This window comes from Nematostella vectensis, chromosome 9, assembly GCF_932526225.1.
Source record: "Nematostella vectensis chromosome 9, jaNemVect1.1, whole genome shotgun sequence".
Lineage (NCBI taxonomy): Eukaryota > Metazoa > Cnidaria > Anthozoa > Actiniaria > Edwardsiidae > Nematostella > Nematostella vectensis.
In genome coordinates, this window is record NC_064042.1 from 7477191 (window position 1) to 7490487 (window position 13297).

Below are 13297 nucleotides of genomic sequence, written 5' to 3' on the forward strand. Positions count from 1 at the left end.
TACTGGAGGCAGTCTCAAGGGGGAAGTAAGATGTGAAGGCTAATCCAGATTATGAGAGCCATGGGAGTGTAAGTTTGTATTTTCAAGGATGCATCAAATCATCTTTATTTTAATATCTGCATTTTCCTAATATTGGATGCAACTCCCAAATCGAAGCATGGGAGAGTTAGGGGTATGGGGGCCTGTTCCCTTTTCTCAAAATATAGGAATCAGAAAACTCTTGTTGTATAGATTGTTTGTTTTATCTGTTTTGAATGTTTTCACAATGATGGGAAAATAGACTGCATTGTTAGGAAAATTTAGGTTGCCTTTGTTATTGAATAGTTACACAAAATAGTTGTATAGGAAAGATGTGTCATGAACTACACAGAAATAACACACCAATTAAATATATTCAACATATATATTAACCGAGATGTGTTGTAATGCATTACGATGAAAAATATTTTATAAAAATAAAGATACACATTTTAGGAACCTGTGCATATGGAGAGGGGCTATCATTTGATAGTATGTCCTAACATGGCTTGCTGTCTTTTTCAAATTTAGATTTCTGGAGCACATAGCCATGAATTGTCAAGGGGTGTGCCCTGACATAGATATCATGCAAAAAGCAGAAGATTTATGTCTAATAATAAAGATGATGTACACACACCCTGCCAAAGACATGTATATGCAAAGCTACTGTATAAAACATAACAAGTCAACAAATGTTGTAGTATTGCTTGTTCAAAATCCTACACAGGACACTAGAACATTGTTCGGGTGAGGCGTGGGCGATGATTCAAAGAGGGGCATTTTAATTTAATTTTTTATGTCTATCCAAATATCTTCACATCATATCAGGGCTGCATCACAAATACCAGCATATTGTCTCTGTGATCAGTTGATTTTAGGCCATGAAGCATCATTCTGAACAGTAGACAATATAATGATTCTATTGTAGTCTTTATACATGACATTTCAAACTAATGAAGAAAGATACACAAACATCTTACCTAATTTTGACTTAGTATTTCACCACACTTCCAGATGACATAGTGAGTTTATCCACTACATGGAGTCACCGCAAACACATTGCATCTGCACGCTGACAGAATGGCCCTCTCTACAAAATGCAATGCTTTGCGGGTCAGAAAAGACTACAAAACGAACACTTTCGTTTTTTACTAAAAAAATAGACTGAGTGAATATATAAATTCATTGGACTGGCTTCCTGGGATTTAATCGAAAGCTATATGATAGGACTGAAGAGTTGAGGAAGGAACTTCAGCGTGAATAAGTAAGTTATAAGTACATATCAGTTGTTTATTGCTCGATGTTCGTCGCGAGTAGTGCTTCGATCAAATTGGCGTTCTGTGTCGTTGAGGTTTCCTTTGATGAACCAAGACGGGATTTGCAATCTTGTTGTTGATCCTTAATTCTCTTAAGTCGACCTTCGTCTCCTGTAGAAAGCTCTATGTTGAACAGAGTGCTTCGGTCTCAAAAAGGATTTCGCCACCATTGCAAATGGCCGTTGCACTGATAAAAGACTCGCGTTCGTGTTTAATTTAAAGCCGCATTGTCATCAGTTTACTTCCGGAGGTCCGACGGAAACCTCAACCGTTAAAAGACAAAAGAATCTATTTCAATCCGAGATATATAGCAGGCCATCCGTTCTTAATTATCAATCACAACTTAAAAGAAACTTCCAATAGAAACACTGTTTCAATATTTTGAAATATTTTTCGCGTTTTCCGTTAAAAATCATCGGAGATTTGTTACGTAATCGTCCGGAATTAAACAATAATTTTATTCCCTAGCACAATAACCCCCGTATTCTATGAGCCCCCACCCCTATATATATATAAAAAAAAAGAAAACCAGGCGATTGCGATTTATCATCCGTTGGCCGGTCTCGCTTTTTTTTTTCTCGACTCAACTCTATTTCTGGTAAAAGCGAGTTTGGACTCCCTGTGTTATTCAATGTCTAAGAATGTTTTTCCGCTTCCGCTCTTCTGTGTAAAACGTTGGGGCATCATTACTCCAAAGATGTCTGAAAAAAAGGCCGTGCCTCTGCAAATGCTCAATCAATACACGAGGAATTTCAAAGTACTGGTTGTCGGTGACATACTTACCGGGAAGCAATCGTTTGTTAAACGCTATGTGAACAACATATGGCATCCGTTATACAAGCCGACAATAGGGGTTGATTTTGCACTCAAGACTATTCAATGGGCACAAAATACTACTATCAGGCTTCAGATATGGCTTATAGCAGGTCAAGAGAGATTTAGTTCCATGACCAGAGTGTACTACAAGGGGGCTGATGCGTGTGTTGTCTTGTTCGATTTAGAACGCCAAACTACATTGGACGGCGCCATTAAGTGGAAAAAAGACCTTGATAGCAAGTACAAGCTTCACAGTGGAAAACCAGTCCCTTGTATATTGGTTGGCAATAAAAGTGATCTCCCAGATAGACCTGTTGACAAGGAGATTATCGACAAACTCTGCAAGGAACATTCATTCCTATGCTGGACTGAGATGTCCGTCAAAGAAGATATCAATGTTAAAAAACCTATGGAGTACCTTGTGAAGCATCTTATGGAAGATGGCAAGGAGGGGTCAGTTCCATACAAACCAGTGATGGACCAAAAGGATCCATTAGAGAACTTTCCAGAAGAGCCAGACAGGTTTATATAGTTTATATAATGTGCAGGAATAAGAAGTTGTTCATCCTTGGGAACCCAGGAGTATTTTCCTAGAGTGAAAGGTTAGAGGAAAATAACCCTGGGTTTCCGAGGATGGCAGTTGTTTAGACAAGTCAATAAATTAATCAAAGTGACTGGGATTAATAAGCAGAACTCGTTACCAAAATGGAACCTAGGAATCCATCCCTGTTGTATTTACAGACGTTATATACCATCACTTGACTCCTATCAGCAGACTGCTGAAAAGGTTTTCTCTTTTTCTGAATTGTTGCTATAAAGTAGAGCTCACGAAAAACAAGCCTAGTTGGGACCAAATGCTCTTCACCATTATATATTAAACCAATTTTATATACAAGGAATGTGTAGTGTTGCAAACAGTGTCTTTTATAGACACAGTGTGTCACCCTGACATGAATAGTGTCTGATATGCAAGCATGGTTTATGGTTCTACTGTACTTTTCACCTCACAATTTGCTTTGATATAAATAATATTAGTCCTTCACACAACACACTACAAATCTAGTTTGTCAATGTTACATATATCTAGCACATCAAACAATTATAAATATATAGAGTAAAAGAAAATTCCTTATCTGTATTAGTATGAGCTGTTGTGTAGATTCTTTGGTTTATCATTAGTTCTTTCATTATTATTCTTATTTGTAAGTAAAATATATGACCATATATGGCCTGCATTTAAGACCCTCTGTAGACTGTGTAACAGTAATGTGAATTTGGTGCTCCTCTATAGTGCTGAGTGTTGGCACATTGTTAATGCAGACTTGGATAACACCAATGTCTTCCACACCAGGTGCCTGAGGAAGATACGCCACATTTTCTGGCCTTTTCTGAACTGTATGACAACAAGGGCTCAAACAACATCATGCAAGAAAATAAAATGCTGTTTTCTAAAGTGACTTGGCCATGTTTTTAGAGCAGGAAAGGATCCCTCAAACATCGACTTGGTGGACCCCATTAGGGGAGCAAAAGCCTAGATGCCCAGAACAACTAGGCAAAGAATGTTTCAGGCTTAGCTGTTATAGATAGGGCTGACCTGGGGTGCCTAAGTTAGTGAAAGACCGCCAAGAGAGGCGTCACTGTGCTTCAGCCCTAATGCCAATAAGTAACACATTACATAACACTAAAAAACGGTCCCTAATGCTTCAAACCATGCCAAGAGGGTACTGTCGCATGTGGCCCAAACTTTAAACTCCTCATATGAGATCTCGCCATTCTTATCTGCATCAGCATAGGCAAACACATGCTCTACCATTTCATCTATAGCATCCTGTGACATCGCTTCCATGACAGGCCATGTCCCATCCTCCTCTCTTCTACCTGAGCCAGGGTGGTGAAAATGCATATTGGGTTTTCCTGAGGTTGATGGTTCAGTGTCACTAGGGATAGGCGCATTGAACACTGCAGACACAGGTTTGTCACCAGCATCATCAAATGCTGCCATCATCTCTTCCTCACAAGACCGGACAACATCTCGTACCAACTCTAAACTCACATTAAAATAAGCCTTGAACATTTGCCTTAGGTTCTCCTTGGTTATGTACCCTTTCTTCTCTGTGTCATACCCTTTGAATGCATGGGGTATTTTCTCTTCCTGGCTCCCTTTTACAAGGATAGACAGTGCTTGAATAAATTCTTCCAAGTCTATGATATTATCACCATTACTATCATAGAACTTAAACATCTGCTCCATTACTAGGTTGCTTTGCTGGCCTAAAGGCCCCAGGCATTGATCAAACACTTCTCTTGTGATACCCAAATCTTCTGTAGCAAGTGTCTTGAACTGTTCTATAAGAGCTTCTATTTCAACTTGGTCAAAATGACTCTTGTCTTGAAGTCGTCGAGTTTCCTCCCAAGAAAGTTGGCATGGGTGAGATTTATTTCCTGGAAAAAAATATGCAAAGATTATAAACGGCTGGTAACTTTCTTAGTGTCTTTCGCTATATATTCATTGGAGTCTGTTAACACAACTGCACGCTTTGGTTTGCGAATATAGAATGATATTTAATCACAGTATTTACAACTTATGGCATACGCCATGACCATATATGGTATTACAAATAATTATTATCAATAACGTCATCTCTGTTATATGATACTTAAGTAAAGTGTGCTAATACACTACATCCCTCCCCTTTTAGATAAAAACCTAAACAAACTGCGAGAACGACCCCTAATGGTTGACAAGGTAGTCAGCAAACTTGGCTGGTGGGTTCCGCACTCGTCCGCTCCGTCTGACTTCAGGTGCTGAAGTTTCGGTCGCCATAGTAACCGCATCTGGTCCTGTATGCTCTGTTTCCGGTTCAGGCTCTGAAACTTCTACTTCAGTATCGGGTTCTGCTACTTGTACTTTCTGCGCGAACTGAACATTCCGCCCTAACAGAACTTCCATTCTCCTTTGATTGCACTATCATGTCTGGACCATTAAGGTTGATTACCTTGTACTTTTCTGGTCAGAAATTTGGTTATAATTTACCTTTTGTCTCATTCCGCATTACTACTATATCTCCTTCCTGAATGTTGCTATCTGCCGCCTTCTTGTCTGCATAGTCTTTCATCTTTAGCTTATACTCCATATCTCTTTCTCTTGCCACTTCTGGAATGGCAGCAGCTGAATAATCTAACTGTGGTAGCTTATTCCTCATTTCTCTTCCGCACATCAGAGAAAAGGGAGTACACCCAGTACTTGTATGCGGAGTTGACATGTATGCTACTAGGAACTTCCTAAACTCTTTCTGGAGATCCTTTTTTCTCTACTGTGGCTATTTAAAGTATCTTCTCTATGGTTCTGTTAGTCCTCTCTACAAGACCATTTGCCTGTGGCCACAACAGAGTAGTTGACACCCACTTGACGCCATTGCTTTTAAGGTATGCCTCAAACTCTACCGAAGTGAACTGTGGCCTGTTGTCTGACCTGAGGGCTTCTGGGTAACCAAATCTCGTAAAAATGGCATCCAGAAAATCTATGACTGCCCCTGTCTTAGTAGATCTGAGCAATGCTGCCTCAAAGTACCTACTGAAGTAATCAATTATCACTATAACGTAACGACCATCTGGAAGTGGGCCTAGCAAGTCTGTACTACAAAACTTCCAGGGTGATTTTGGCATCTTTGTTGTTGCTATGGGAACTGGTCTGTCGTAACTAGACACTAGCTGGCATGACTCACATGATTTACACAGTTTCCCTACGTCCTTATCAATGCCTACCCACCACACTGTGCTTCTTAGACGTTGTTTACACTTGACAATACCCTGGTGTCCCTCATGAGCTAGCCTTAAAACTCTATCTTGTAAACTTGATGGAATGAATATCCTTTTCCCTCTCACGATTACACCATCACTCTCACTGAGTTCTGATTTGACTGCTTTGATGCTTGTTGAACATTTCTCCCATATTCCTGTCCTAATTGCTTCCTTGACTACTTGTACAACCTCACATTCATCTGAACTGGCCTTGATTTCCTGCCATGACATAGCTTCCGGCACTGCCTCCTGAACAATCATAGAAATATACTCCCTAGTATCATCTCCTACAGGAAACTCTACATTACCTCTGCAGCTCAACCTAGACATCGGGTATGCAATATTAGACTCGCCTGGCCTATAACTTATAAGGTGCTAATCGTAAACTCCACCTTTCTAATCTAGGTGTCGATGCTCACACGCCCACACTAAAGCCAAAGCTTCTCTCTCCGTCTGTGAATATTTATTCTCCACATCTGACAAACTACGGTGTCCATAAGCAACTACCTTTTCAGTTCCTCCCTGCTTCTGTATCAAAACTGCCCCAAGCCCTACAGGACTAGCATCCGGCACTACGAGAGTTTCTGCCTACCTATCAAAATAAGCTAAGGTCTCGCTGGCACTTATCACACGCTTGATAGCCTGAAAACTATCTTCTTGTCTGGGGGTCCACTCAAAGGTCACTGACTTCCTAGGAAGTTCCCTTAAAGGTGAGGAAAGTGTTGCTAAATCTGGGAGATACCTGCCTACATACTGAACTAAGCCTAAGAATCCACGTAGCTCTGTTACATTAACTGGTGCTCTAGCCTTGACCCTTTGTCTGAAATTACGTGTCCTAAAAACGTAAGGGGGGCCTGACAAAAATACATTTAATTCAATCCATTTACCAAACATTTACAGGAACTCCAACTCCAAGGGTGACAATTCCCATGATGATGATGGGATGGAAAATGGCAACCTTCACATTTTTCCAACCAAGCCGTTCCTATTCCGGAATAACAGATAAAAAAAATATTACTCATAGAAAGTCAAGGCAGTTCAACTTACCTGGGTAAAGTGATGGAAGGCATGGTGTTCTAGGGTTCGCGAGAGGTGGTATAGGAATACGAATTTTGATAAATGCGTGCGTTCTGTTATGCCTGTCTTGACTTTCACACCTCTCGCAAATGTCATAATCTACACAGTTTCCACATTTGTACCGCACACCGCATATTGGGCTAGCCTGACAGGTATTACAAGTAATACCGCGGTGAATGTAGCCTTCTTTGATCGCCTGATCCTCAGCAATGCAGTATAGAACGTTCAAGACATTTTGCGTTTTATCATCGGGTTGATCGGGTTCGGTCGAATTTGCTCCGATGTCGCCGTTTGTCCTGACAGGGGTAACAGCACTTCGTATTGAGCGAGCTCTTTCCTGTGTAGTTGCACGTCGCTCAGGAGTAATCACTTCAACGCCTGGCGTGGGATTGTTAAAATTGCCTGATAAAAATCCGTGCCGCAAGCGGGATGCGGCGACGAACAAGCCGACCCCTACAGCCGCTCCGCAAACAAACTGCAGCACAGAACTCATCGAGTCTCCGATTCCTACCACACACACTCACTTGATAAGACCAGAACCACAATACAATATAATATGCACCCTACTTGGACAGTAAAATAATCTAGTATTCGACGAGCAAAATTGATGAACACTCTGAAACAACCACACACAGTTATTTCTTTGGAGATGGCGCCATTGCGCCTGCAAGATATCAGCGGGTGTATGCTCTGCGCATGCGGTCTAAGCGATATTAGCGAGCCTGCGTTACTGTACTCCGCGGATAACAGTAAAGCGCATGCTCCTTGTGCTGTATAGTTTTAAAAATGGCGGCGGCAAAGAAGAAAGTTGCTGCTGGTGATGGTTTGAGAAAAGCTCTCTTCCAGTCACCGATGACAGAGGAAGAGAACGCTACGGATAAAACTACCGGTTAGTCATCTCACTTTGTGTTTTAAAATCAAGTTTTACATTATAGTATCACCCCATACAAGTTGTCTGCGCACGGTAGCTAAGATAGGATACTTTGTGACTGACAATGTCAGTGAATCACGAATAAAAATAAATTAAAGAAACTCTGTGAATAATGTTTTCATTACAACCTTTATTGTGAAATATCTCTTACCTCATAAGTCAGCGAATTCCGTAAAATGTTGCTGTAAAAGATATTCTAAATAGGCCATTACAGCATGCACACATTCAACAAGGAAACCTACCTCAACTACTGTCATGCATTGTGGCTTCGTTTATTGCGTGCTTTAAAAGGCGCCGCTGCATTCTGATTGTCGAGGTAGGTTTCTATGGTAATGCACGGGCAAGCTTATAGCTGGAATGGCCTAATCTTTGTATGGGTTACCGGCCTGGGTATGCACAAACCTAAATTTGGATTTATGTTTCACCTAAAAATAAGGACAGAGTCAATGTCTGTTCTAAAACCTGCTCATACATTCATGTATTTGAATCTTACCCAGAAAAGAGTGTCTGTCAACTCATCAATCATGTCTCCCACCATCAAAACATTAGCATAACTAAGCATGGTTTGGAATAATGAAATCTAGCCTAGTTTCACTCCCTCCCTATTTTATTTACTGGAGGCAATAAGTACACAAGCTGTGTCAAATGTTTTGAGAGTTAAAAACATTAATCGCTAGGGTTTTGAAACAATATAAATAAAAATATAACAAGATACAACAAAATAATTTCTCTGAATCATGAGACATTTCGTGCTTATGTTAGGAACTATTCTATTCAGGTTCAATTTTTTTACATATAAGATTAGGGTTTATCCTAACTCCCATGGTCTTAAATTGTACCAGTTTTATTTGTGTATCCAATTAAAACTCTCTCTCTTCGCCATATGCCATGTAACATGCATACTAACAACCCTTATCCCAATATTTGGCATAGTGTTTCATAACGTGTAACTACCACCACAGGTATCCCAAGCCCATCATGAGTTGAGCATTTTACAGTTTATTAAATTTGATCAATGGTTAAATGTTCATTGATTCATTCGGATTTGTGTCTATTGTGTTAAATTTTTGTTTATCATTTCTCCTTGAGCCTCTAATTGTGCTTAACTATGACATGCACTCTTCATTGTTATTATTTGTTTAGAGGCTCTATTGAACAAGTTGCAAGTAGAAATTGAGGTGGACAACAACCTGACATCACTAGACAAAGGTACAACAACAAATAAAGACAGAAAAAATAGAAATCAAGTACAACAACAAATAAAGACAGAAAAAAGAAAATTAGGCACAACAACAAATAAAGACAGAAAAAAAGAAAATTAGGTACCACAAAAAATAAAGACAGGAAAAAAGAAAATGAGGAACAACAACAAATAAAGACAGAAAAAAGAAAATTAGGTACAACAACAAATAAAGACAGAAAAAAAGAAAATTAGGTACAACAATAAATAAAGATAGAAAAAAGAAAGTTAGGTACAACAACAAATAAAGACAGAAAATAGTACATTAGGTACAACAACAAATAAAGACAGAAAAAAGGAAATTAGGTACAACAACAAATAAAGACAGAAAAAAGTAAATTAGGTACAACAAATAAAGACAGAAAAAAAAAATTAGGTGCAACAACAAATAAAGACAGAAAAAAGAAAATTTGGCGATGCTATTTGTGTTTGTTACAAAAGGTGACATAAAACTTGCCAAATACTGTGATCCGTTATGCATGCATTATGCACCTTGGCTTTGTAACACCTACAAATAGCATCTCTTCCTGATTAGATGTTGATTAACCAAAGTGGCTGTGACATTGATGATCTTTAGGACAATGAATTTGTTTTTGGTTGTTAATGAACTAATTTGCGAGCCTCTTTTTTAAAGAGGATAGCAGTTTAGAAAATGACATGAGTTTTAAGTATCCAAAACGAAAAAAAAATTGTCATGCATCAGTAGATAGTATTGGATCAGTAAATAGTGTTTTATAGAGTCAGTGGGTCCTTGTTCTTCTAGTGATGAGCCGAGTACACTATTGCTTTAATTATTGTTAATGTTACTACCATTATTGCTAATTGGTGTGTTTTCTTTTCCTCAGAAATGCATGAGCAAAGGTTATCAAAGCTACGTAAGGAGCTTGATCACAACAGTCAGGATGAGTGGAAATACAAACCAATTGAGCAAATCATTAGATTCTGAGAAGAAGAATAGCATTCTCCTTGTATATAAAGGACAGCATGAGGATGACAAGGATAAAGAAGAAGGAAGTGGATTAGGAATGTGAAGCAAATCAGATTCGTACAAGTGTACCGTCTCCTCAGAGGGGTGACTTAGGAAAGTGGTAGACAATATCTTCTCTCTACATAGAGTAGGTGCATACATAGGGGGTATGAAGGCTGCCAAAAAGTTGGTCATTTCTTATAGAAGGATCATCAACCATGTGCATACATAGGGGGTGTGCAAGCTGCCAAAAAGTTGGTCATTTCTTATAGAAGGATCATCAACCATGTGCATACATAGGGGGTATGAAGGCTGCCAAAAAGTTGGTCATTTCTTATAGAAGGATCATCAACCATGTGCATACATAGGGGGTATGAAGGCTGCCAAAAAGTTGGTCATTTCTTATAGAAGGATCATCAACCATGTTCATACATAGGGGGTGTGCAAGCTGCCAAAAAGTTGGTCATTTCTTATAGAAGGATCATCAACCATGTGCATACATAGGGGGTGTGCAGGCTGCCAAAAAGTTGGTCATTTCTTATAGAAGGATCATCAACCAACCACAGACAAAAAAGTTGTATGCCTCCATACTCTTCCAGGCTTTCATCTGTTTGGCCGTGTAGAATGATGTCTGGACAAAGAGGTAGTTCGAGATATCAGGGAACTTGACTTTGGGGAATTTATCTAAAACCATCGCACAATCTTTCTTCTTTAATGTGTAGGGGTCGATCCCTTGACACAATACAACTTTTTCTACAGTATTGTTCCTTCACATTTGGCTCTAAGCTTTCAGCATACTCTGAGAGAATCAAATTGTGTGCTTGCACAACGGCGGCCATGTTGGTTTGTTTGACCACTGCGCATAAACCGGAAGTGAACGCACACAAAAAAGTCACGTGACTGAATCTCAACAAATCCTTGGTATGACCCTGTAGAGGTGACATTACTTAAGTAACACACACGATGAGAGAGAAGGTCTGAATATGTAGATCCAAAGAGCAGTGGCAATGAGAAAAGAAAAAGAATATCATCAAGAGGTTTTTTTATGACCATGACGGGCATTTGAAATGTTTTTGGTGTCTCATGGCATATACTTGAAAATAAATATTTTGGGATTGTTTTTTGTGAATATTGTAAATATGGATACAGTTTGTGTACAATAATTTTTGAACATTTTCAATTTCTTACCTTTCGTGCTTCTTTATTTCAATACATTTTGTGAATATTTGTTAAGTTTCTAATTTGTGTGGTGTACAAGCACCAGTTAAAAAAAAGTCATCAACAATTTTTTTATTCTTCCATCATTCTATAATATTCAAACTTGAAACAATAGAGCTGAAAAAAGTGTTAATGAACAAAAAATAAATAGGCTCGATCTTCTTTTGTGATAACGAGTCTTAAGACGTAGGAAATGTGGGAATAACCTCTAAAGTATCTCAGGACGTGATTAGAGTTAGTTTCCTCCACAGCCACAGTGGGGCCTAGGTCATTGAATGCCCCCACCCTCTCCCCTTCAACTAGATAAGTGTGATGTGAAGTGATATTAATAAACTGTAAATACAGCACATATGTTGCATATAATAAAGTTAAAAGCCATACAAAAGCATTGCTAAATGCTCTCTCCCCCAACCACATTCTGAGATTTTTTTTTGCAATGTTAGAACCCCATCTCCTGCCCTCATGATTAAAATACCCCCTCCCATGAGGATTTTCTTTAAAAAGGACTCTCAGTTCATTTCTGCAAAAATAAAATCAGTTCGGATATCTGAGTTATACGTTTTTTTGCAAAAAGTTCATCCTTTAAATAAGTAAGCCGTGAAAGAAAGTAAGAATTTTGTTCCATCGGAAAGCGTTCGCATAGCGATTGACCAATCGTTAATGTGTATTTGGGTCAGATGATGCAGATTTCGTGACACGATTGGTGTATTTGTATCACGTGACATGTTCTCGAACGCAAAAGGCGTTCATGTTTGACTTCATTACATTGACTCCGAACTAAGTTTGTATCGATCGGGAAAACTCAGCCAAATCTCAATCTCTCTGTCCTTTAATAATTGCTTGAAATTGGTCATAGACAAAGCCTATTCTTTGTACTGGTTCTATGAGGTCTTTAGAGCGAATCCCTAGGTAGGACAAGCTGAAGAATGCCGGTTAGAAAGGAAGGTAGGTGAAGTATGCAAAGCGGTGCTATGCTCCCCATCCTGAGTTTGGCCTTGCTTCTGGTCACAAATCTAACGTTATTATTTTTTAATATATAAACTAGATGCTGACCGAGCCCTGCAGCTACTAGAAAGTTACCACGAAAAGCTGAACAAGCCACAAGATAAAGCTCTCCGCTCCGCAATCGAGCGAGTCATCAGAATATTTCAAAGTCGACTATTTCTTGCTCTGTTAGGTGAGAGTTTACGGTGCTGCAGTCGGAAATAACAAATGGAAATACATGGAATATTAATGCTAAATTCCCACATAGTACACGTTAAATCTCGTATAAATCTTTTGTTCGTGTGAACCGTAGACTAATATCAATTATAGGGGATCGCTAGTCGTATATCAGCTCAGATTGTCGAGTCAAATTTTAGCCCCATCATAATTTAGCTGATCTACTAGGTAACGACAATTTGTGCTGATACGAAATTTGCTTATAGTTTCTAACACTTCAACTAACAACATGCTCATTTTAGCGTGTCCACTTAACAATAAATGATTGCAATGATCGATTTTACAGATATTCAAGAATTTTATGAAGCTACTTTACTAGATGGGTCTAAATCGCCAGAGCAAAAAGCAAACGAGACGATTGAAGCTGTCGAGAAATGGGAAAACCAGCCAGAGATGGAGTCAACTCCGCTACCCAAGGTTGGTACAGAGAAGCGAGGAATTTCTGTTTTGTTTGCATTCATAACAAAACAGTGCTTAGGAGGCGGTTTCACTTCGTTGGATATTCGTGTAGCTGCAATCAGCGTTCTTTCCGGTTCAATGATTGCGGTTTTCAACGTTTCAAATTTTGTGACCATACGGATTAAAATTCGACAGCGTTCTATCTTTTGCGTCAACATGTAATTTTTGCCTAAAACCGCATGAAATCCGAATAATCCTATGTTGTCAATCATAATAGTTTGGGCTAAAATCTT

The 13297-nt window shown here is 39.1% G+C and overlaps 4 protein-coding genes across 4 annotated transcripts in view; 3 read left to right on the top strand and 1 right to left on the bottom strand.

The window, feature by feature from the left end:
• The first annotated feature begins 1895 nt into the window (after positions 1–1895).
• On the top strand, positions 1896–3607 carry LOC5518206 (ras-related protein Rab-7L1). Its single transcript, XM_048733072.1, has one exon. It carries the CDS (start codon positions 1966–1968, stop codon positions 2680–2682), a length of 717 nt encoding a protein of 238 aa, XP_048589029.1. The 5' UTR covers positions 1896–1965; the 3' UTR covers positions 2683–3607.
• Positions 3006–7710, bottom strand: LOC116601905. Its single transcript, XM_032362776.2, has 2 exons — positions 6999–7710; positions 3006–4592 (listed from the first exon to the last, which is right to left on the bottom strand). Exons 1-2 carry the CDS (start codon positions 7519–7521, stop codon positions 3832–3834), a joined length of 1284 nt encoding a protein of 427 aa, XP_032218667.1. The 5' UTR covers positions 7522–7710; the 3' UTR covers positions 3006–3831.
• A 58-nt stretch (positions 7711–7768) lies between these two features.
• On the top strand, positions 7769–11769 carry LOC116601906 (anaphase-promoting complex subunit 16). Its single transcript, XM_032362779.2, has 3 exons — positions 7769–7917; positions 9103–9168; positions 10045–11769. Exons 1-3 carry the CDS (start codon positions 7815–7817, stop codon positions 10143–10145), a joined length of 270 nt encoding a protein of 89 aa, XP_032218670.1. The 5' UTR covers positions 7769–7814; the 3' UTR covers positions 10146–11769.
• Positions 11770–12111: 342 nt separating this feature from the next.
• The window catches only part of LOC5518154 (disks large homolog 1), a 29127-nt gene continuing 27941 nt past the window's right edge, over positions 12112–13297 (top strand). The window contains exons 1-3 of the mRNA XM_001638073.3: positions 12112–12329; positions 12430–12561; positions 12892–13022. Of these exons, the coding sequence (XP_001638123.3) occupies positions 12311–12329; positions 12430–12561; positions 12892–13022 (282 nt within the window). The 5' untranslated portion in view covers positions 12112–12310. The remainder of the gene's footprint in view (positions 12330–12429; positions 12562–12891; positions 13023–13297) is intronic.

What these genes read in the sequence shown, in the direction of transcription:
- LOC5518206 (XM_048733072.1), top strand. Translation starts at nt 1,966, where the DNA reads ATGTCTAAGAATGTTTTTCCGCTTCCGCTCTTCTGTGTAAAACGTTGG.
- LOC116601905 (XM_032362776.2), bottom strand. Translation starts at nt 7,521, where the DNA reads ATGAGTTCTGTGCTGCAGTTTGTTTGCGGAGCGGCTGTAGGGGTCGGC. An exon ending in CCTTCCATCACTTTACCCAG is followed by an intron (nt 4,593 to 6,998) that starts GTAAGTTGAACT and finishes ATTTTTTTCCAG; the next exon opens with GAAATAAATCTCACCCATGC.
- LOC116601906 (XM_032362779.2), top strand. Translation starts at nt 7,815, where the DNA reads ATGGCGGCGGCAAAGAAGAAAGTTGCTGCTGGTGATGGTTTGAGAAAA. An exon ending in CGCTACGGATAAAACTACCG is followed by an intron (nt 7,918 to 9,102) that starts GTTAGTCATCTC and finishes TTATTTGTTTAG; the next exon opens with AGGCTCTATTGAACAAGTTG. An exon ending in CCTGACATCACTAGACAAAG is followed by an intron (nt 9,169 to 10,044) that starts GTACAACAACAA and finishes TCTTTTCCTCAG; the next exon opens with AAATGCATGAGCAAAGGTTA.